Below are 23,534 nucleotides of genomic sequence, written 5' to 3' on the forward strand. Positions count from 1 at the left end.
GTGGGAAAGGCTGTCTGACGACAAGGTAAAGCGGAGAAAATATTCTAAATATAGCGTACACTTAAAGGTAGAATAAGCAGGATTTGTCAGTTGCTGTTTTTTAACACACCACAAAGATACTTGATTGTTAAGTTTCATTTCCAAGATGTCAGATGCTGACGTTTTGGCTTGTTAAAGTGTCCCATGCAGCAAAATAATGAGAAAATAAGAAGGTGCAGGTGTGGAGCAGGGCTGCAGGTGACACCACACACTTCTGGTGGGTCTTGGGTGCTGATTAAGAGGGATACTCCTGCTGCTTCTCTGGAGGCAGGCCGACTGCCATCTACTGTGGGTCAGGGGTGCAAGAAAATGTTTGTATTGTGATATCGTGATATGTGTAAAGATTCATGGCAGTGATTCATTTTCTGTTGTGTTTAAACTCCTATCTGTTACATGGCAGTGTTGTTGTCTATCTTCACTGTGCTGATTGCATAGAAAAAAACTTTTTTTAATTTATGCATAAATTACGGGTGTGGTCTTTATACTGTGTATCATGATTCATATTGTGTTGCCAGATTCTTGCCAACACCCAGTCCTGTAATACACTGACTGTGGATAAATACCTCATACAACCAGACTTCAGAGCATCCAAACTATTCCTTTACTCCGAGGTTTGTTTGTTCGAGGCCTTTTCCCACCTGTGGGGGGATATATAGCATTAAAAGTCATGTAAAAGAATAAAGGTGCGTGGAAGATGTGACAGCAGCCTTGGTGATCTCATTTGTTTGCTCACCCTCGGGCCCTCCTCTGTCTTTTAGCTGTCGGCCAATCCGGCGTTAATTACTCTGAAGCCTTGACACAGGAGAGAGTGGAACCTCCTTAATCAAGCCAAGGAGATAAACTGGCCGGCGCCGGCTCCATGACAGCCTCATCACAGGGGACATGGGCTCGCTTCCTCTAAATGAGCTCCACTTTTATTAAATAAGCTTTACTTTATCTTCAGCGCGAGCAGGCAGATGTCTGAGAGATGCTGTTCTCTGAATTTAAAAGGAGTTCGTGGCAGAGTTAATTGGTGTGTAACAGTGAGCTCTGCTCCAGATATGAGGCAGATCTGAGCTCTGCTGCAGATATGTGAAGGATTCGTGTCTTCGTGCTCGCACGTGACGATTGATCGTGTCTAAACTCAGAAGGGAGATATTTTTATACCTTGTTTCTCAGAAGGGCAGAAGCAGCTTGGGTTCAGTCTGTGTTTACTGTTGCCCTCGTTAAAAGGGGAGCCAGTAGCTGCCAGCCTCCCACTCAAACTGTCTATTACAATCAATGCCGATTGTGGCGGAGAGAAAAAAAAGATGTGCGCGTTTGTGCGTGTGCACACTGTATGTACGTGTCTCAAAGGTTTGCTTCTCTCATTAAACTTTCATGGGCTTGTCATCGTAGTTTGCCTCATTAGAAGCTGGAGGATGAGGATGGACGTGTTGATGAAGGCAGATTGTACAGTTCAGTTCACACAGCTGCACTGCCGACTGCTGTTTCTCTCATCACACTCAAAAGGTCATCTGAACCCTCCTGTTTTTACTCGCTTTGATTTGTTTTCACTGCACATCCCTTCAGATTTGTCATATTTATGAGTAAGCTGCCACGACAGCTGTCAGTTCTGACCTCTCTGCAGATGTAGGCATGTGCTGCTGCTGTGCAAACTTTTCAATCACATTTACGCAAAATCTCACATTTAAAGGTGCCACTGCCCTATTTTTATCAGGTGAGAGGAAAGAGAGATAAATATGTGTTGAGCATGTGCCACAGATATATGTAGGGATTAAATGCATGTTTGTTTCCAGGAGAAAAAATAGGATATTTCAATGTTCTCATCTCGTAGGGGAGCATGTATAGTACTAAAGCTGCATTGATTAATTTATTATTAATCAATTATTGAATTAATCTGTAACTATTTTGATAATCGATTAATCTGTTTGAGTCATTTTTTAAGAAATAAAAGTCAAAATTCTCTGATTTTAGCTTCTTAAATGTAAATATTTTCTGGTTTCTTTACTCCTCTCTGACAGTAAACTGAATATCTTTGGGTTCTGGGTGAAACAAGACATTTGAGGACGCCATCTTGGATAAATACTGATCAAATTTTTCAGAATTTTATGGATCAAACAACTGATCAGTTGATGGAGAAAATAATCAACAGATCAACAGAAACAACTTGGGTCAAACAGGTCTGGGAACAAATAGGTCGTATATCTGTGCTCCACATGTTTGACTTATTTTTCAACTGACAAGATTGTGACAGGATTAATTCATCAATTGTTCAAGAAATAATTGATTTTAAGTGATAAACTGGCAATGAAGCTAACTGTTAGTTGCAGCCCTATAGTCCAGTGGAAACTTACATGAATCAAAAACCTGGGACAGAATCCTTCCAGTACAAATGCTTTTTATATAAATTGCTCATAGTAATCAAGTAGCCCATTTTGTGTTTTTACAGACATAATTTAAAACTACGTTTGTTCTGTTTTGTAAATTTTATTCCCACACCTCACAGTAACCTTCTGCTGCTGCCTGCGTTTGCTGCATGCAGTGAAATCATGACGGGAATAAGAAAGTAATTTCTTCTCAAAGTCAAACACATTCTCCTCGAAGCCTTGACAAACTGCCAAAAACAAGTCAGTAAACTACATCTTCTATACAGTACCTTTCTACATTATAGTGTATTTGAACTACACGCACTACAGTAATTTAATTTGTACAGTAACAGCTGTACGTTTATCTTCCTACTGTTGCAGCAATCGCCAGCTCTGGTTTGGTTGAAATAAACTTAACTCAAAGTTATGAAAAGGGATGAAAAGGGATGATTTATGTGAACCAGCATGTTCAGATTTGTGCATCTGCCAGAATCGGTTTTGGTGATTTTAATTTTGTTTCTGTCGCATTTGAATTCAGTGTGATTTACGATGATAAAATTACTGTTTCTGTAAACGGAGTCAGGTGGCTTTGAACAGAGCAATAAATTTTCTGTTTCTGCTTAAACAAAAAAGGATCTGAGCCTGTCAGTGGCAAAAACGAGCACTTTTAGTGGCTGCACTAAAGATGACTTTGCCACCTGTTCAGCGGCTGCAGGGTTGCCAGATCTGTTTTCCTCATGGAAATTAGCAACTTTTGAAGTGTTTCTGTGAAACAAACTTTTTGTCCATTTGTTGGTTGGAACTATTTTGCATTGCAAATGACATTAATGATATCTATTAATACATCCATATTTGAAATTAAATAATTTATTTGAATCTAAAACCTACCAAACTGACTCCAGAGCAGCACTGAACACACACAGACCTGGCACACGTCACACAGATACCAACATAAACACACACAAATGTGACATGCCTATGCTCTCCAGCTGCCGGCACAAAAACATGGGAAAAAAGGTTAAGAATAGGAAAATAGGTTGAAAAATACCGAAGTTACCTACCTAACAATTAACCAAATATGCATCTACGAGATTTTCACATCACATCAGGTCAGATTTCAGTCTTTTCTGTGCCATGTGTCTGTGGCATGTTGGGATATGTGCTGTGGCTCGGTGCCATGGAGGTGTGATTATATATGCCAAAACACAGTGTTCCCTGTGACTCTCTCCAGACTTCACTCTCCCCCCCGTAGATGAAAAAGCTCCTGTCTCCTTTAATGAATATTTAAAACAAAACACTTCTTTTATCTTTCCGTCTCCAGTCACATTGCCCTTGACACGGCAGCGCCCCGTTTCCATCACTAATGCATTTTTTTTCTTCTCAGGTCCAGAGTCACACTGTGAGATGCTTAATTCTGATTATGGCAGGATGTTTTTATTTTTTATTTTGCTCTAATTATGATGCCTCTTCTCTTGTCTTTCTCTCCCTAGGATCTCGGTTTGGAAGGAACCTCGCTCAACGACATCTTGTACAAAAACGCCGCCTTCCTCAACCTGGTGGACCCGATCTCACACGAGCTGCTGCTCAGTCTGGCTCGAGAGATGCAGTGTCCCAAGAAGGTCAGCTCACTTTGTTGTCCTGTCAGTCTGTAACAACTCAGAGTCTCCACAAAGATCAAGCCTGATACTGGTTCTCTGCAAAACAAAGCATTCTTCTAAAAATACTTTTCCCTCATGGTTTCCTTTTGTTAAGTAATGACTTCTCAAGATCAATGAAAATCCAATCGACTTACATTTCTACAGACGGGCGGTTGAAAGAAATTCTGCAGACACGTGTTACTTATGAGTAGCTGGAAATAGAAAAAGGTGTTCAGTTTGAATCCTGGTTATTTGTGGTTCTTTGAAGGGAACCTGTTATCCTCATTTTCAGTGCTTTATTTTTATTCTGGGACTCCATTTGAGTTGGTTTGCATGATTCAAAGCTTTAAAAAATCTTTTTTTTTTATCCTATACTGGCCTTCTCTGCAGCCTCTCAGTTCATCCTCTGTCTAAAATAAGCCATTGTAGCTCCTGTCTCTTTAAGGGGCCTTAAAGAGTCAGGAGCTACAATAGCTCTCTAAAAGCCACTTTCTTCTAAATTAGCAACTTTAAGAAGCCAACTGAGGGGCAGCATCGAGTGCTTGTGAACAGAGGTGGTTCAGAAAGGAGATGGGGCATCATTTCCACTGCCCCACCCCTTTAGGAGTCAATTTAAACCAATGGGAGAAGTGAACGTGGGCGCAGATTGTGACCAATTCCACTGCTTCTATATACTATTAGTGCAACTTGTAATTCTCTATTTTGTTGTGTAGAGCATCTTTGTTGTAAGCTCTGCCTCGTCTTCTTGCCGGTGTGTTAAATAGCATGTGACAGCTAAGCAACAGTGACTTGTGCACAGCTAACTGTGCTAACTAGCTAAGAGCAGCTAAGATAGAGTTAGGAGTATTTAGTGGTGACTTTTGCAACAAATAGTTATCTGTCCATCAAGAAACTCCATAAATTGTTGAGAGCTGGAGGCAGAGTAACCAGAGGATGTCAAAGGGAAAACCAGAAAATATTTTCTCCATAAAATCTTATCCAGATCAGAGTCCTGGTCAGAGCCACTGTTATCCATCTCATTACAACAGAATGACAGTACTGCGACAGTAGAAAAATAAGTGGATGGAGCCTGTTTGCAAGTGATTGTAGGAGCTTCCTGATGGACAGATAGCTTTAACTGTTGTTGCCAAATGTAGCTGCTGTTAGCTAGTTAGCTCAGTTCGCCATGCAACTAGTGGCCCAATCAGCTAACTCTGCTCGGAGAACTGGGGAATACTGGTGTTTACCCCTCTAGCAGAGGAGCTTTGAACTGCCAGGAGTTGGAGGTTTCTGGACCTGAGACAGGTGGAACTCAGCAGCAGCGAGTCAGCTGATTGAGCCACTAGCTGCATGGCCAACTGAACAAACGGCAGCAAAGTTACAGCAGCAGTTAGCGGTTACTTTTGCAACAAGTACAGCTATCTATCCATCAAGAAAGCTAACAGCAGCTACGATAGAATTAGAAGTATTAAGTGGTTATTTTTTCAACAAATAAAGCTATCTGTCCATCATGAAACATTGGAGGCAGAGTAACTCAAATATTTTCTCCATAAAATATGATCCAGATGAGAGTCCTGGCCAGAGTCGCTGTAAATGACCTCGGTAGATTGTCACAAAAATAGGAAACTATTAAAACTATTGGAAATGTTGCCTTCAGAGTGTGAAACCTGAGCTTTTGGTTCCCAGGGATGACTTACATACGTTTACCTGATTATTAGAAACTTTTCCCACATTTAACATGAACATCCAATATTGTAACATTATACATACGACAGAAAATAAGGGAAACTATAATAATTCCCCTTTAATTTTCTTTCCACCAATTTCTTATGTGCTGTTTGTTGAATTTATAGAACTATGTTTTTATAAACCTTGAAATCATATCAGATTAAAAAACAGTCTGTGTTTTGCACACAGAAGGAAACCAGTATATCTGAACCTCCAGTGGTGAATATTGAATTATAGTGATGTAGGTATAATGACAACCAACAGCCACAACCTGGTTAATGAACTGACATTAGCTGTGTTTACCAGAGTCTCACCTCTCCTGTGTACTTCCTGTGTTCTCCCCTCCGATGCACACTGCATGTGATTAGATTTTCTTGCTCCAGTAAGGCAGCTAAATTGTGTTTTGTTCAGGAGTAGCTCAGGGCGTCGCAAATAATAACAAAGCATTTTTATTCTGTTCCTGTGAAAAAGATCTTACAGGTTGAGAAGTTTTAGAAAATGGAGGAAAGCGTGCGGGATTTAAAGCCCAGATGGTGTGAAATAAAGATGTTTTCTCATACTGAAAGCTGCTTCTGCTTCACTGCACTCTTAGAAACAAGGGTTCCAAAAGGGTTCTCCCTGAAGGGCTGAGGTTCCACCCAGAAATTAAATTAAAGGGTTCTTGACAGAGTCCCCCCTGGGTGGGATCAAACAACCCAATTTGGTTCTAGATAAAACACTTGGAAAATAAAAAGGTTCTCAGTAGAACCCCATATGGTTTGTAGGTAAAACCCTTGGGATATACAAGGGTTCTTTATATAACCTCCTTTTATGAGGTCTGGATAAAACCTTTGGGATCTTGTCATCACCCTTAGTGGGTGTAAAGGTTCTTGATAGAACCCACATGGAGGGTTCTAGGTGGAACCATTAACCCTTTAAAGGGTTCTCTGTAGAACATGGGGGGATTCTGAATGGAACCTTTCAAAAATAGTTCTAGGTATAACTCTAAATGTTGGGTTTGAGGTAGAACCCCCTGAGTCTGTTCTCTCTGTTCTGAGTGCCATTATGAACGTTCTCTCTGTTCTGTTTCATTGTAAATGTTCTTTCTGTTCTATGTCATTACTCTCTGTTCTGTATCATCATGAACATTCTCTCTGTTCTGATATAATGAACAATTTCTCTGTCTTGTCTTTAAGAACATTCTCTCAGTGCCATTCTGAACGTTCTCTCAGTTCTGTCTCATTCTGACCGTCCTCTCTGTTCTGAGTGCCATTCTGAATCTCCTCTCTGTTCTGTTCTGCCCTGTTCTGCTGCGTTCTGCAGGACGCAGACACCATCAAGTCGTCTGATAAGATCTGCAGACAGCTGATCTACCACCTGACCCCGCACTCTAAGTGGCTGAGGCAGAGCATGTCCAGACGGAAATCCCAGGCCTGGTGAGTCCTCCTGTCTGTCCACACATCCAGTAATAAATCAGCAGAGAGCAGCGTGCAGATTTCCATCTTTGTAGCTGACATTGAAGTAGGACAGAGCTGGCCACGGGCTGACCTGATGGGGAAGCCATGGTTACCACAGCTGTCAATCATCATTCTTTTTAAGTGCTCGCGTCCGTGCGGCGGATGCTCGGCGCCACCGGCCTCTCTCTCTTCAAAAGTGCAACAGCAACAGATTCGTCCATCTGTTTGCTGAAGAGTTCAAATGTAATTACACTTGTCTGGATGAAAGAGTGAATTGATTTTGATGTGCTGATGATGAATAGAGAATTAGCTTGTGTACAACTTGTTTTCTTTGTGCGCCTGCATGTAGGTGTTGCTCGGTAATCCTATTCACGAGCAGAAAGAGGCGATCACGATTCTTTCTCCTGTAATTGCTTCTTCTGCAGCCGGCTGCAAATAATGCATTCATTTTGAGAGGATGAAAATAATCTGAGGATGGAGCGGGAGACAATGCGAGCACAGTGAGATGAGACGGGTTCATTATGAGTCAGTCGGAGGTATCAACACGCAGAATCAGAGGGAACGGAGACGTATTCACGGGGATCAGACACCTCGCTGTCGAGCTTTGTTGTGCTCGTGGACGTTTAATTTGGCCCAGAAGAGGAGAGACGCAGGGTTTAACCGACACTGACAGCAGCTCTGCAAATGTGCACATACACGCTGAGAAATAAGGGTTCTAAAAGGGTTCTCCCTGAAGGGCTGAGGTTCTATCCAGAACCATTTGTTGGGGATGCAGCAACCTCCCAAATCTTGATGCAAAGCAGGAGAAGTTGTAAAATAGTCATAGACTAATACATTTAACATTTAACATTTGGTATTTGATATTTGACAATATTATTCTTAAGATTTAATTTTCATGCAGGCTGCTGTGTGTTGTGTTGCTCTTATGTGTTACTGGCCGAGCACACCGAGCGCTTTAATTAATTAGTTAACCAGCACAAAGTGTTGTGAATTCAATCATCTCCGATTATTAAAGCACTTAATACAGGAACTTTTTGCTCTACCATCTGAATGAGACACACAACACGATGTCTGACACCTGCTTTGTGTGGAAATACTTCAAATTATTAAACAATGGAGATCCTACTTGTGTGCAGCACTGGAGACATAAAATCCACTGAGGTTTGCCGCGACTGTGATTTGAAATATCAGACAAAATTCCAGATGAAAGCCTAAAATTTCAAGAACACTGGATTCATTGTTTATCCAAAACACATCTGGACAAAATGCTGCAGCATCTGATGGATTTACTGTCAGCAGCTGGCTGTGACAAAAAGCTCCATTCATTGAAGAAAGATGCCAAAATCTCCCAAAGAATCCATCCAAAGCCTCACACCAAGTGACTGGGAGCTTTATAGAGTTTTAATTTTTAACTTTCAGTGATCATTAACTTTATTAAGCCTACTTTGTTGAACATTGACGGGTGCACGGTGGGAGCCGTCTGCTGCACTCAGCAGCAGCCTCTGAACATGAACGGGCTGTGGAATCTGTGTCTGCTCAATATCACGACTTTAAAAACACCAAATGACTTGACTTTATGAAATTCAGTAGTTTAAAATATGAAGAATTGTAAAATATCACTTCCATGAGGCTGTTCAGTCAGACAGCGACAGATCACAGACTGAACTTGGTATTTCATCCTCACATGCAGCCGTAGCAAAGGTCAAGCTGCATGCAGCCTGCAGAATATTCTGTTCATTATAATGTTGATTAATGCTGAAATGACATTCTTCTGCCTTGGTGATAATTATCAATACCACCAGATAACAGACTAAAGTGGTCATGTGATCAAAATGTGTGATTTTCAGGAAAATATTAATCACTAACCATCACTTCATCACAACTTAACATTATATAGACCAATATTTTTTGCTCCCTCCATTGTTCAACTCAAGTGGCGTCTATGTTTCTACATAAAAACCCTTGAAATATGATAAGGTTCTTAGTAGAACCCCTGGAGTGTGTTAGCAACCTTAGAAGACAGAAAGATTCTGGATATAACCTCCAAAGAGGGTTCTGGGAGGAATTACCACTAGAAGGGTTTGTTTTGTAGAGTCTCTCATAAAGGGTTCTGGGTTAAACCTTTCACAGAAAGGGGTTCTCCCATAGGGACAAGCTGAAGAACTGTTGGTTCTAGTTGTGGTCTTTACTTGTCAGTTTGCAGCTGAAGGGTTTTATTTTTCAATTCCGTCATGTTGGTGGCTTCAGAAAGCAGCTGACAGACAGACGGACAGACAGACGGACAGACGGACGGACAGACAGACAGACAGACACTGGCTGAGGCAGCAGGAGCAACATGAATCATTAAAACAGAATTCCATCCTAAAACAGAATATTAATACAGGAGATGCTGAGAGCTCTGACAGCTTCACCTGCCGTCGTGTTCATGAACAAATACCTGTCAGAGCAGAGAGAGACGAGACAGGGCCAGTCTGACGCTCGCTGTGAATACTGAACTCACCACACAAACTCTCAGGCTGTCTGCAAACACTACAAATATACTGCTTCATCACGTTTATTAAAAGAAGCAGCTGTGTAGTAATCAGGAGCAGATCTACAGAAATATGCAAGAGGGTGGCATGGAGATTTTAAGGGGTGACAAAAAATATAAGCAGGTTTATTTGCAATCACAAATATCAATATTTGCTTGGAAAATTAAGATATTTTAACTCAAAAACATGACATCATTGTGGCAAGTGAGTAAGGCATTAAATAGAAATATCTAAAGGTGGCAATAAAAGGCAATAAATTGTTTTATTTTCAAATTTTCATTGAACATAAACAAGTCACTTCACCTTAAATGTGGCCAGGACAGATCATTAAACTATATGTATTAGAGTGTCGTTTCTTGCTGCATTCACTTGCATTTGGATTTCAGAGTTTCAGCCTTGTAAATTTACGTCCAGCCAAAACAACTGTCCAAAACTGGGATGGCGTCTTTTAGGGCCAACCCCTGGTAGCAGTTTTCAATTTCAATTTTGACACAAATAATCCCTGAAAGTACAGCTAGTTTTCTTTTTACTGTGGTTGTTAGAGAGCTCAGGTCGTTGTGTGTTAGCATGTAGTGTGTTTCAGGAGGCTCAGAGGTTATTTGTGTTAAATAAACAGTTACAGATCAGTGAATTTCTCTTCTTCTGTTGTCATTTGTGGTTCATAATTAAACATGGTGGTCTGACCTTTGTGATGTTTATGCTGTGTTTGTCTTTGTTAAACCAGATCTACCAAACAGCAGCATCTCTCCACCAGTCGAACTAACTGGTAGTTTTAAAATCAAGTCATTTTCTTTTGAGAACGTGCTAAGAATGGATGTTTGAACTTGTTCAAAGCTGTTTCTGGACCACATTGTGAAACAGGCCCCTCTTTGCAATATGATTTTTTATGTTTAAAAGAAAGTTTGGTTAGGCTTAGGGAAAGGTTGCTTTTTAGGTTAAAATAACTATGTTACAATAGTTAAGTAACAGTAAGCAACTAAAGGATAAACGTTACACAGGAGTCAGGGTTTGGTTCCTGTTAGAAACCACGTTATTTTAACCCAATCCATGATTTCTTTCCCTTTTCCTCCATTGCTAAACATTCATGATTGTGACAGGAAACAGTAGTTTGAATCTACTGTATGTACAACCAATCACATGGCGATCATTTACATATTAATTAGGTGAAGTTAACATGTTCTCGCCCTAGAACAGGGAGGAACCAACCAGTCTGGCTGTAGTTTTACAATAAAAGACAATCTGAGATCTCACCGCCTACAGATCATCTGGGGATTTCAAATGCAGGATGCTTGAACGGCAGCAAGAACAGCCGCTAACAAACATATGCCCCTTACATTTTTTTTTTTCACATGCCTCGCTGAAAAGGATGGTCAGTTCATCTCAGCAGGAAGAGCACAACTTCTGCAGGTCACCACTCCAAGTTAGTTACTCACACTGCGTTTATGCAGTTTATGGTGATTACAGCGGCAGATTTAACATCAAAATTGGGAGTAAATGTTGAAACTTGCTTCTCATTTCTCGCTCATGATTGTGGATTTTGTCGGCTGAATCAGCTGAGAAGTCTCCAGCTGACGTGTTAATGTTTCCGTCTGACATATTATAAAACAAGAACCCTGTGAAAATGTTTACGTAAAGTTCCTCACAGCTGCGCACGTGATATAACATTAATGCTATAAAAGACCGTCTCCTGGCTGTAGTTTCATACTTAGTGCTGTGGACGTCCTCATACCAACACCAGTTTTGTAAATTCCTCAAACACACAACAATCATGTCACATCTGTACAGGGCCAGTAGGATACAACTGTAAATATTAATATATATTTGTTGTTTTAACTGTTGTCCTGTTGGGAGTTCAGGTATCAGAATCGCTATCAGGGAGAAAAAAAATGGTATGGGAACATCTCTACTTAATGCACAGACATGAGAGTGGTGTCAGTCTTATAACTCTGCAAAAAATGATTACTACCCAAAAGGCTGAACTATTCTCTGGTCAAATAAGAGTTTCTCCATCCACACAAACAAGAACAGCATGTTCTAAATGTAATTTTAGGGTGGATTTTACTTCCCTCCAGCTTCCATCTTTGTTCGACTGCAGCCAAACTGCCCTCATCTGTGCAAAAATGCAACAATCTCACTTGTGTGAGGTCTCTGTGTCCTCAGAGGAAACAGAATCAGCTCAGTCCGTTTTAATGCCCCAGGATTGTTCATCCCTTCATTATCCAGTATTAGCTCTGCACACCGGCTGCTCTAAATACTGTACACGCGTTTGTGACTGAAATGCCACACTGAATTACTGTCTGAACTCGCTAATCCCGTTAATCTGTCTAACTAGTTTATTTGGGTTTTGTTAGAAACTTTTCTTTTTTTTCACACTTAATGAAAGAGCTTGACGATAAAGCAGTGACCCAGAAATGCTGACGAGGCGCTCCCACCTTAAGGGTAATTTCATGTGAGCGTAAAAATTGCCACTTTTGTGACCTTTATTCTCTTCCATTTTTCACACCACTATCTTCCTGCTGCACCAGATTTATCTGACCTCAGAATTACAGCTGAACACTCACAAACAAAATAAGCAAATCTGTGTAGTGGTAAAATATATGCTGAACTATATTCTATTCCTTAAAGTCAGTTCTCGGTTCTCATGATTTGTTAGATACTAATTGGTTACTTGTTCTTGAACACGCAGCTGCTTTTTCAGAAGAACAACACCTGAAATCATGAGCACATCCTGACCCTTTTGATAAGCACTTCATAATCATCCTCTCTCAACCCTTCTTTGTTTTCCTTATTCCATAAGACAGAGGTACACTTGTGATTCTTTGTCAGTTCCTTTTACACTCTGTGTGACTGTGTACTGATCCTCTGCAAAGCTTTATTAAAACACCACAAAGACAGTCTTGGTCTTCGTGCCTGTTTTCATTTTCAGATTTTCCACCACAGCTGCCATTTAGAGCCACTTTTAGTCTCTACATCAAAAAATTTTAGGGTTTGTTTTTTTCATCTGTTCTCAGATTCACCACTACACATTATATTGTGCACTGTAGCATACAGAGCACATTAAAGCTTCCTCAGAGGCCCGTCAGTCATATACGCTTCAGCTTCAGTCGTACACCAGCAAAATGCAAAATATGAGTCCATACTCACAGACAGACTCACAGAGCGGTCCAGTTAGCTCCTGAGGCTGCACCAGACAAAAAGATGAGAAGGTATCAGCCAGAAGAATATTAGGGACAGGCATGAGGGGAAAAATAGGACAGGTTTTTTTTGTTTTGGCATTTTGAGAAGTTGAACTTTTAGTTTTAGTACCAGGCATAACAAAACCAATTGCATCAGTCACCCCAGACAAAATACATGAATTGTCTCCCTTTTCACTGAGTAGATATTGACCACCAAACTGGAAATGTTTCCCAGTTTTCGTTTTAGAAATCTGGCCACTGTATCGTTAGTGTAGTTAGCACACAGTACAATCCCCAAATCCTTAATTTCAACATGAGTTCAGCCAGCAATGTATCTTGATCTTTTATGTATTTTCTTTTCTTGTGTGCAAGGAAATAACAGTAACAAGAATAATAATAATAATGATGATGATGATGATAATAGCATTAGCTGGGGGGCGTCATTTGGGCGTATCATCCAGGCTTTAACTTGGCTTTTTTACTATATTACTTAAATGTCTCTGTGACCCTGAATGTCCCATCAAACCCTGTTCAAAAATATAACAATTTAATAAAGCGTTGCTTGATATTCTATATATTAACAGCTAGATCTGATTTGAATATTGTGAGTCGCCTTCAGCCCTCGTATTTCAACTATATTATTCACATTTTCACCTTTATTCTCAAATGAAAATAAAAAAAAAACTCTCTTCTCTCTTCTCTTCTGATTAAATTTTTCTTATGCTTGCGATTAATATAGAAAGTTTGACTTAACTTTTGACATTTTGACTTTTTTCTTGAAATGCAAAATAAAAAAAAAAATCCTCCTCCTTTTTTCCCGTATGCGTGGTCCTAATACTCATACCTAATACTGAGGAGGTGATATTTGTGTGCAGGATCTGTCTTCATTGATTTGGACCGTGAGGCAGGATTCCTGCACCATGAAGGACAATGCAGTGGTGTGAGTGTGTGTGATTCCTGCCCACGTGTTATAATACAACAGAAGATGATTGAAAGTGTAAGTGAAATGTCAGGCAGCAGATGTGATCAGACTGCTCATCTCTGGCCTCTCTTGTGCAGTTTGGCTTCAGCCATCAGAGAGCCGAGACGAATAACAGAGCGAAGCGTCACCTTAAATGACTCTGCAGAAAACGAAACGGTGTGAGTGCTGCAATAAAAGCCCAGAGAGAGAAGGAGCAGACCAACTCCTAGAAAAAAAAATCTGATTCATATCTGAAATGAAATGAGAATTTTATGACAGTTTTCATCCAGCCATTTGTTAACACATGCATCAAAAATATTCTTTTTGTTAAATAGCATTTCCCTTCTTCTCAATTAGCATGAGCTAACCCTCAAAACCTGAATAATTATGTTTAAAAATTATAAGAGTGATTTGATTTGATTTACGCTGACTGAATTCAAATGCTGTCTCATTACATTAAATCAGTGGCTGCAGGAGACTGATGAGACACACATGGAGACGATGTTTAAGTGGGAATACTTAACAGTCAGCTTCATTATAAAATGTAAATTTAATTGATTACTTAATTGTGTGGCAAATATTTATTAGATTACATGATTGTGCATGAGGATTAGTGAGCATCAAAAATGTCGATGCCATTTGTGTTTTTGATGGCTTCAGTTCAGTTTGTGTTTGTGTGCTGCACAGAGGGATTATTTTATCTCTGTCCATCATCGAGATTTCTTTGGTGTGAGTTGTAGAGTTTTGGAGATATCACCCATAGAGATGTCTGCCTTCCTTCCAATATAATGAAACTAAATTGCATTAGTCCTGTGGCGCTCTAAGCACCAAAAAATACATTTGAAAAACTGCAGTGTCTCCGGAAATCATGACTTGGCTACTCAAGATAATCCACAGACTTTGTTGTGAGCAGTTTCATGTAAGAACTACTTTTTTTCTACCAAAGTACATCTGCTGACCGTATCACTGTGCAGGAGTGATACGGTCACCATCTACTCATGGAAGAGAGGCTCGCACGAGGTCCTTGGCTGAGCTGCAGTGTCAACACCACTGAGCTAGCTAGTAAGGCTGCTCGATTACTGGAAGAAATCACAGTCACTATTGTTTTGATTGATATAATAATAATAAATAAATAAATAAATAAATAAATAATAATCACGATTATTAAACAGGATTATTCACTGATTTGAGAACACCATATGTGTTTTCAAAATAAAACAAACAAGAAATAATGAAAATAAATAAAATGATTAGTGCATGCAGCCCTGTGTCAGCGCTGTAAAAAGTGTCTGCTGGTCTCCTCCCTCTCTGCTTAAAACAGCTGACAAATATGTGGAAACTCAACAGCGTCCTGTCCCACCGTGCTGGCTTAGTTTTACATTTATTATCAACCAAAGGCTGCCTTTCTGTCGTCTTCTACAAGTTGTTTCAAATTAAATCAACACAAGCTGATAGGAAGGGTACACAACACACAAGACAAAATGCAACATGCCACCACGGCATGTGGGACAATAATTGTTTTATTTTGATTATCTTTTTTTAATCGTTGGAAGCTAAAATTTAGTTTAAATTCGATTAATCACCTAGCTAGTACAGTGATATGGTTGAAGTACTTTTACTCAAATTGGAATACTGTTAGAGTACGTAAGTAAAAGTAGCAAATATTTTTCTCTAAAATTACTCAGGGTATTAGTTACTTTTAACCACTGGTGTTTAATGCATTGTCAGTAAATGTGCACAATGAATATCAGGGTGGATAAATTATCAGCATGTTGGTCTATATTATTTTCAGAGTATCACACAGAGTTTCACAGGAAAACAGAACTGCAGAATCTCTCAAATAATGGAAGTGAATAGTGATGGAAAAAAACCAACAGAATAAAAACATAAAATGCCTCCATACTGTTCGTCTGGTATTTGGTTTAATATGCCCATAATTGGAAAAATCTTCATATATGAGTGACTAAAAACAGGATTTTCAGACATTTTTGCACAAAAATTACTTAAATGGTCAATCGATTATCAGAATAGTTTAATAGATTAATTTCTTTTTTACCACTTGCCCAGTCAGGCAAGTGAGTCACCAGGTTTACTTGCCCAACGTGACATTTTACTTGTCCTGAGCCAGCAGGTAATCCTTGTGGTTGAGCCCTGAACTGTAATCCATATTTAAGTATGAGAGAAATTACAGACTTGGAAAATACTTAGAACAGTACAAGTACCCCCAAAATACTTAATTACTTACTAATACACCCCTGCAGTCGGTGCATGTAGTAAAATAGTTCTCACAGCAAACTGCTCACAACAAAGTCTGAATAATCTTGAGTAACCGGGTCGTGATTTCTAGAAAGAGACATTGCCATTGAATTTTTCCGATGTATTTTTTGGGCACTTTGAACTCAGTGTCACCTTGTTCTATTATATTGGAGAGAAGGCAGACATCTCTAAAGCCAGGAAACTCACACCAGAACTATCTAGATGGATAAAAAGTACTACAAGTAAGAGGACAAATGTGTATTTTTTTTTGTTTTGGGGTGAACTGTCCCTTTAAAACATCTACTTAGCAGTATAGATTGTGATTTGAATTATTTCCCTTTACCTATACGCTAGTTTTGTCATTTAAGCTGCACCCTGTTGTGAGCGTCGTGGATGTAAAGGTGACAGAAATCCATCTGCTGAAGTTATCAGCGACACGCTTGTTTTCTGGTATCATGTTAATGTGGAGGATGAAAGAGGCTTCCAGAGAGGACGCCGCAGACAGACATTTTTTTCGTGCCTCCTGAGCTTAAAAGGATGAGTGTGTCTGAAAAAAGACAGACAAAGGAGGAGTTGTGTGATCAAAACCTATTCACACCTGCAGGGGAGCCTCTGCCAGGCCGCGGCCATTAGGACTTCTGTGCCTCTGCAGAGGATGAGGCTTCTGTCATATAAAAAGCTGCAAGGGCCAGACAATAGAGAGGTGGGGGGAGGCCTGCGGCTCACAAGACTCTGATAAAGATACAGCTTCCTTGACAAACATCTTTATATCATTGATTTTATGCTCAACAACTGATTAAATCCCCTTTTTAGCCTGGCTTCATGGGTGAGTTTTATGCTCCTTTTTTTGCAATTAATACAGATGCTCTAATTCGTGACGTTTGTGCTCATCAAGCCGTCACCTGCTGCTAAAATGAGGCAGTAAGTGCTGCTCAGGGGCACATCCATTTTCAACGTGACCAAAAAACACTTTAAAGCATCAGGAGTGACAGGTACTGCAGTGGATGTCACAGTAAGTCAGTGGGCGCCGGAGGATGCTATAATTCACTCTGACACCGAATCAGCGTTACAGGCCACTTCGGTAACAGCTCGAGTTAAACACACCGCGTCCTCAGGGGGAAAATGGGCGCCGGTAAACGGGACTGACTGGAAACAAAAGGCCACAGGAGGGTGTAAATAATGCACAAATATTCTCAGCCACGGTGTAAAGCAATACAGAAATATCAGTATCACTGAGGTTCAGATTCAGCCTCGAATCCTGTTTGTTTTACACAATATCCTGAAGGGTTTTCAAAGGCTCCAAGCGCCCTCACAGACAGATCAATACTACTCATACAAAGTCTTGATTTCAGTTTCCATCATATGTTAGAAAATATCCTGGATATTCCTCCTTGTGAAGCAATATTTGCATCTGTGCTGCTGTTATGTGCATGCATGCGTCATTCAAAATAAAGAACATTTGTTTATTTACATTTAAAACTTGTTGTGTAAACTTGTATTGATGTAATTTAACAGAAAATGCTAGAAAGAAATGTGTGTACACAAAGATGGCGCCCTTTCAGTCCAGTGACATTTGCTTGCCAAGTGAATAAGCCAAAAAAGTTTCTATTTTCTGGGTTTACTTCCTGGTTATATGGCCCTTTTCCCCCGCCCACAAGTTCCTGCTCAGGTTTTTAAAGTGCTTTTTTCACCTCCAGAAAAGTTTTACAAATATAAAACCTACATGGATCAAAAAATCATCATAGAAAGAGTCATAACTGAGCCTGTTTGCAGCTCAAGGTGTCCTGTCAACAGTTTTACAGATGTCTCTTTTATAGGGTCACAAAGATCACAAAAATAAAATTGCCAAAAAATAAAACCAGAATTGCAGTAAAGAGAAACAAGCAGTAAAACAACAGCGAACAGACCTTAAAAACACACAAAAATCCAAACACCAGGCAGCACAAAGTGAGACATTTTGAATAAATGCTGCGTTTTTAAAGGCATCAACAGAGACCTCAGCATGTATATCAGGTAATGTTATTATAATCCTGGAAAATGTTCAACCTACATTATATATAAATAACGTTTCATGAAGATTCATGAACAGTAAGTTAAGGCATAAATGTGTAGATTTGTTTGCTGCAGTTACCTCATTAGAACAGACAACCTGGTTACACTGTCTGGCCAAAAAACAAAAGTCCCCACCTGGATTTAACTAATCAAACAGGTCAGATCCTTCCATTGGATAATTACTGCAGTGATCAATATGTTTCAGCTGGTAACAAGTTATTGAACTCTAACTGATGCAGTGAGGTGGAGGCATCAGGATAAGAAGAGAGGCAGATGAAGTGATGCTCCCATCATGCCTAGTGTCTACAGTACAAGCCTGTGGGGGCGGAGTTATGATCTGGGGTTGCTTCAGTCACTCAGGTCGAGGTTCAGCAACATTATGTGTCCAAAAAATGAGGTCAGCTCACTACCTGAATATATTGAATGAACAGGTTTTTACAGCAATGGATCTTTTTCTTCCCTGATGACACAGACATATTCCAAGATGACAATGTCAGGATTCATGGGGCTCAAATAGTGAAAGAGAGGTTCAGGGAGCATGAGACGTCATTTTCACAAAAAAATAATCTAACTCTGGACAGAAATAAATGTTGTGACATTGCATGAGCCTCTCGGAACGATGCCATGGTGTATACATGCTGTAATCAAAGCTAAAGGCAGTCCAATGAAATATAGAGTAAAAAATAGAGTATGTGACTTTTTTTTTTTTGGCCAGGCTGTGTATATTAGCAAAGCCAACTGCCATCTCGCTCTCATTCAGTCAGCAGATGCTCAGACACCTGTTGATTGTGACCCCAGACTTTTACTGAGACATCGATTAAAGTGCAGTCTAACACACTGATCAATACTCCTTGATCGGATATTTTCAGCTGAAATCAGCTGATACAGTTGTCAACACGCCATCATGCATACTGACACGCCTAATCTCTGGTAAACATTAATACACAAAAACAACAATGAGAGGAAAGGCCTTTTTGTTATCTTGAGATAATGAAATAATTAACTTTTAATAGTATTAAAAAAATTATTGCCAGCACGGCCGTTCTCAGCTCTGTACAGAACTTTTTTTTTTAGAAACATGAGGATGTTTTGGTAGACAGATGCAAACATGTTGCTGTATGAGCCACTGATAAACAGAAACAGTTTTTAATAATAATCACAAATCAGAATCTGATTCCTGATACAACTCTAATACGTAAATAAAATAAATAATGTTTATTTCTCACTTCATTAAAGGGATATCAGCTATAGAGACGTCAGCCTTCTCTCCAGTGTTATGGAAGTAGGTGACACTTTTGGATGAACTGTCCCTTTAAACATTTGATTTAAACATGTCTTTCAGGGCTCCTCTGGTTTGTTGAATTGGTTTTGGTGTACTATTGTCTTCTTAACACTTCCTTTAAAACAACATATGTTTGATAATTAAATTAATTAATTACATCCCCTCTGGTTTCAGAGAGGCTGATCAGAAATTCGGGTCTGAATTGTATTTTTCTGTCTAACTGGATTGTAGCTTATTTGGTGGCTATAAAATAAATGCATGATGTGTGAACAGAGGCTTTATGATCCTTAACTGATGAAAGTGTAAACTATCACATGAAGTCAGAGTGAATTGATCAGTGGTGAGCAACAGGAATTCACTGTACATCATCACACTAATTCATCATCATGTAACACGTCATCAATATGTTTTGTTCCCTCATTATAAAGTCTTACAAATAGTCATACATGTGAGTGAGAAGGCAGTATTTTGAGAGAAAAATAATGAAAATGTTCAAAATCCCTATTTGGCAACATTTAAAAAAAAATCACACATTTTAAAGCATCGACTCTGTATAATATTTCTGCACCAACCACAAATCATCCAACACCCCGAAACATCATCACTCCACATCTGTCACATTTTACTGCAGCATTTTGCAGCTGAATACTTTCACACCCACATCACTTGTATTTTTGCTGTATTTTATGCTTTATGCTTCTTATTTTTTGCTCTTTTCTGTACTTTTATTGCTGATATCTCATTCCTGTCTTATTTACTCTTTGCAAGTGAGTATTAAATATAAATACTCCATTTGAGGACGATGTAATTGCAGTTTTGTTGTGCCTGCACAATGACAACACGGCTCTTCAGTCGATTTGCCTGGATCAGATCCACACAAAAACTAATTGTTCCTTTGCTGATGTTTTTAACAATTTTCACAAGAATCTGTCATCAGGTTTTGGAAACATTTTTTTTCATTTCATTTTTTCTTCTTAAAAAGCAACACTGCAGAAAACAAACTCGATGATAACCTCACTTTCTAAAAGACAAATCTCTTTCCTTTTGTCTCTTATAAGTATAGTGGCCAAGTATCTTTTATTCAAGTTTTATCTTTTTCCAAAAAGCATCATAGTTTATCTTTTAAGTAGTAAACTGCCATGGCTGTGTGCTGTAAGGAGCTCTGTGCTCCTGGCTGTCAGAGCTTTAAGCTCAAGCTGCTGGCTCACTCGGATGTTTTGGCTCTTCTGTTTACACTAGTAAATCCCCATGCTGGAGTCTCTGTGTCAGCCTTCCGCCCCACACCGGCCTGGCCGCCCCCTCCTTTATACAGCACAGGAAACACAACAGAAAACCAGGGCCTTGTCCCCGAGTCACAGATCCTCTCAGCCTCCAGCTAAAACCTGCTCTACTTCATCTGAATAATCTCTCTCTCTCTGTCTCTTCCCCAACAGTCTGAAGACGACCCTACAGAAGAAGCTGTCCAGTGACTCGGTCGACCTGTCTGGCATCCCCTTGTCCACCCGTGATGTCCGCCAAGTCGCCTTCTACCTCCAGAACAACAGAGACAGCGTGGTGGCTGTGGACATCAGCTTCACCGAGCTGCAGGACGACAACCTGAGGATCCTCCTGCCTCTCCTCGCTTCGCTGCCCAAGCTCAGCACCCTGGCTCTCAACGGCAACCGCCTCACACTGGCTATCCTCAAAGACCTCACCGAGATGCTCAAAGACCCCAAGATGTTCTCAAACCTGGCCTGGATCGACCTGGGCAACAACGTGGACATTTTCACCATGCCTCAGCCACTGCTGGTCGCCCTGCGCCGGCGCTGCAGCCTGAAGAGCAGCCTACCGACCATCTACGAGTACACGGAGGGCCAGCCCTACTGCTACCACCTGGAGACGTCCATCGAGGAGCCCAGCCACTACGAGGAGGAAGAAGAAGAGGAGGAGGACGACGACGATGTGGATGACATGGGAAGCAAGCTCGAGCTAGAGCCGTGGGCATCGGGGGAGAAGCAGCTCTCCAAAGACTTCACCCTCCATTACTGCGAGAGGTGATGGGGCATTTTCTCCACGAGGCTGGTTGAAAAGTCGTCCCACAGCACTCTGTTACCTCCTTTGCCCTTTCGCCCTCACACCACGAGCCCAGTCACCCTTTGAGGCACGAGGGAGACCACATTGTGACCTTCTCGTCCCGACACGGCTACCAAGCTATTCCTAACCATCTCTGAGTTAACCCACACAAGATGACAGTGAAGTGACACAACGGACGGACGGACGGTGGACTTACTGTGTTGGTGGATGGTGCTCTTGGGAACAAGGTGCGGTTTCATTGGAGGGGGGCTGGAAGAGTTAATGAACCGGTGCTCTCTCTTTCTTTCTCTCTGTCTGTCCCCGTCTATCTCTCTATCTCTCTCTCTGACAGTGGCAGCTGAAGAGCCAATCCCAAGGAGCTTCAGATCAGTTGGTCGGATGGAGGAGCAGCATCCCGGCGGGTAGCTGAAGTGGAACTCGAGTTAGTTTGGAAAACAGAGGGTCCCTCTGGGTTCTCTACCAGGACGGGGGACTATCTCTGGCAGGCAGGGCCTAGCTCCACATTGTGTGTTCTCTGTTAATCTCTCAACAAAAGCTATGACACAAGTTCAACAGACTATACAGCCGACGACCCGTCACGTGACGCCGGCAAAACTGCTAGGTCAAGACTTTTTGCGTTTTCCCCCCCTTTCCAAATGTCCACTTGTGAATGCCCACGCAGCCCTTGTGTAGATGTAAATGAGGACACAAAACATGGCTCTGTTGTCCTATTTTTGTGCACTTTTGGTGAACAAAGCAATCTTAGAAGAAGACAACAGGTAGGACTCAACAATGGGTAGCTGTCACTGATTGTTTTTTGTACTTTGCCTAAATGCTGGTATTCACCTCTTTGTAATTATGGAGCTGTTGTAGTCCTCACCACAGTGTTTCAGTGTATTTATGACACAACTGAGTCTGAGCAGTGCCCAAACTGCCTGTCCTCTACTGCCGTTTGTCTCGACAAATATGTTGTCTTCTTTTCCATGTGTTGATGTCCTTCAGTGGCCCTGTGTTTGTTATGAGACACAGCCGTCCATGACTGTTATCTCTTGGTTGTTATAGCCTGTCTACTGTAGCACACAACGATGAAGTTAGACTGACCGAAACACTGCAGTGCACTTTAAGGGGACTATTTTTTTATGTTTAAGTTTCTCCATAGCATTATGCTCTGTGTACATTGTTTATAACTAGAGACATTAAGAAACTTAGGCTGAACACATACCTCTTTAAAGGAATAGTTTGGATTATTTGAAGTGGGGTTGTGTGAGGTACTTATCGATAGTCGGTGTATTACCCACAGTAGATGGCGGTCGGTACACAGCAAGGAAGATAAGCAACAACCTGCTGCAGACAGGGTCAGCAACAGAAGGGACTTAAAAAAAAAGATTCATATCAAGTTTAGGGCCCAACCAATATTAAATAAATAATATATAATAAATTCCAATATTGATATGTAACAGCAAATATTCTTTATACAGAATATATAAATCTTTGGCCCTTGATACTCACACAGTACATTTGCAATTATGGTGCAGCACTTAAAAAAAAAGAGGCAGGACCCTCCATAAACTAATCACAGTGTTTTAATCTGTCACATGACTCTCTGGAGGTCATGTGACAGTCTTTTTCTGTCATTTTACAATCTGGATAAAAATTCATTCACATGAATAGATGAGTAAAGTTTACTTTTCAATAGTTTAATGTACTTTATTTGATAATTAAGCGATGGAAAACTGTTAAAAATGTAAATGCTGTCATACCATTATGGCGCCCCAACTTGACATTTGTGGTATTATATATTTTATTTAATTTTAATTCATAAACAGTGAGATAAAGATGCAACACAACAAATGGTTGCAACATACTGAATGTCAGGAAAGACACAAACTGAAAAGAAGAACTTAAATGTAAAACAGATAATTAAACTCTGAAATGTGACTCAGTGTCTTGTTTTTAGGAGGATTATGATCGTTTGTTTACACTCTTTAACACATTTATTCCTATAGGCTGTTACAATGTAGTCTGCAGGTAATGTCCAGACAAACAAACTTATATTT

The 23,534-nt window shown here is 40.3% G+C and overlaps 2 protein-coding genes across 2 annotated transcripts in view; one reads left to right on the forward strand and one right to left on the reverse strand.

The window, feature by feature from the left end:
• Positions 1 to 21,701, forward strand: part of lrrc75ba (leucine rich repeat containing 75Ba) — a 31,860-nt gene extending 10,159 nt beyond the window's left edge. Inside the window, exons 3-5 of the mRNA XM_084727840.1 lie at positions 3,878 to 4,006; positions 7,034 to 7,146; positions 20,859 to 21,701. Coding sequence (XP_084583966.1) covers positions 3,878 to 4,006; positions 7,034 to 7,146; positions 20,859 to 21,462 — 846 coding nt within the window. The 3' untranslated portion in view covers positions 21,463 to 21,701. The remainder of the gene's footprint in view (positions 1 to 3,877; positions 4,007 to 7,033; positions 7,147 to 20,858) is intronic.
• ggt1a (gamma-glutamyltransferase 1a) overlaps positions 1 to 23,534 on the reverse strand; it is a 49,069-nt gene extending 25,535 nt beyond the window's left edge. Inside the window, exon 1 of the mRNA XM_084727839.1 lies at positions 21,695 to 23,534. The gene's annotated coding sequence lies outside the window, so the exon portion shown is untranslated. The remainder of the gene's footprint in view (positions 1 to 21,694) is intronic.

Source organism: Lutjanus erythropterus, chromosome 10 (genome assembly GCF_056507025.1).
Source record: "Lutjanus erythropterus isolate fLutEry1 chromosome 10, fLutEry1.hap2, whole genome shotgun sequence".
Lineage (NCBI taxonomy): Eukaryota > Metazoa > Chordata > Actinopteri > Lutjaniformes > Lutjanidae > Lutjanus > Lutjanus erythropterus.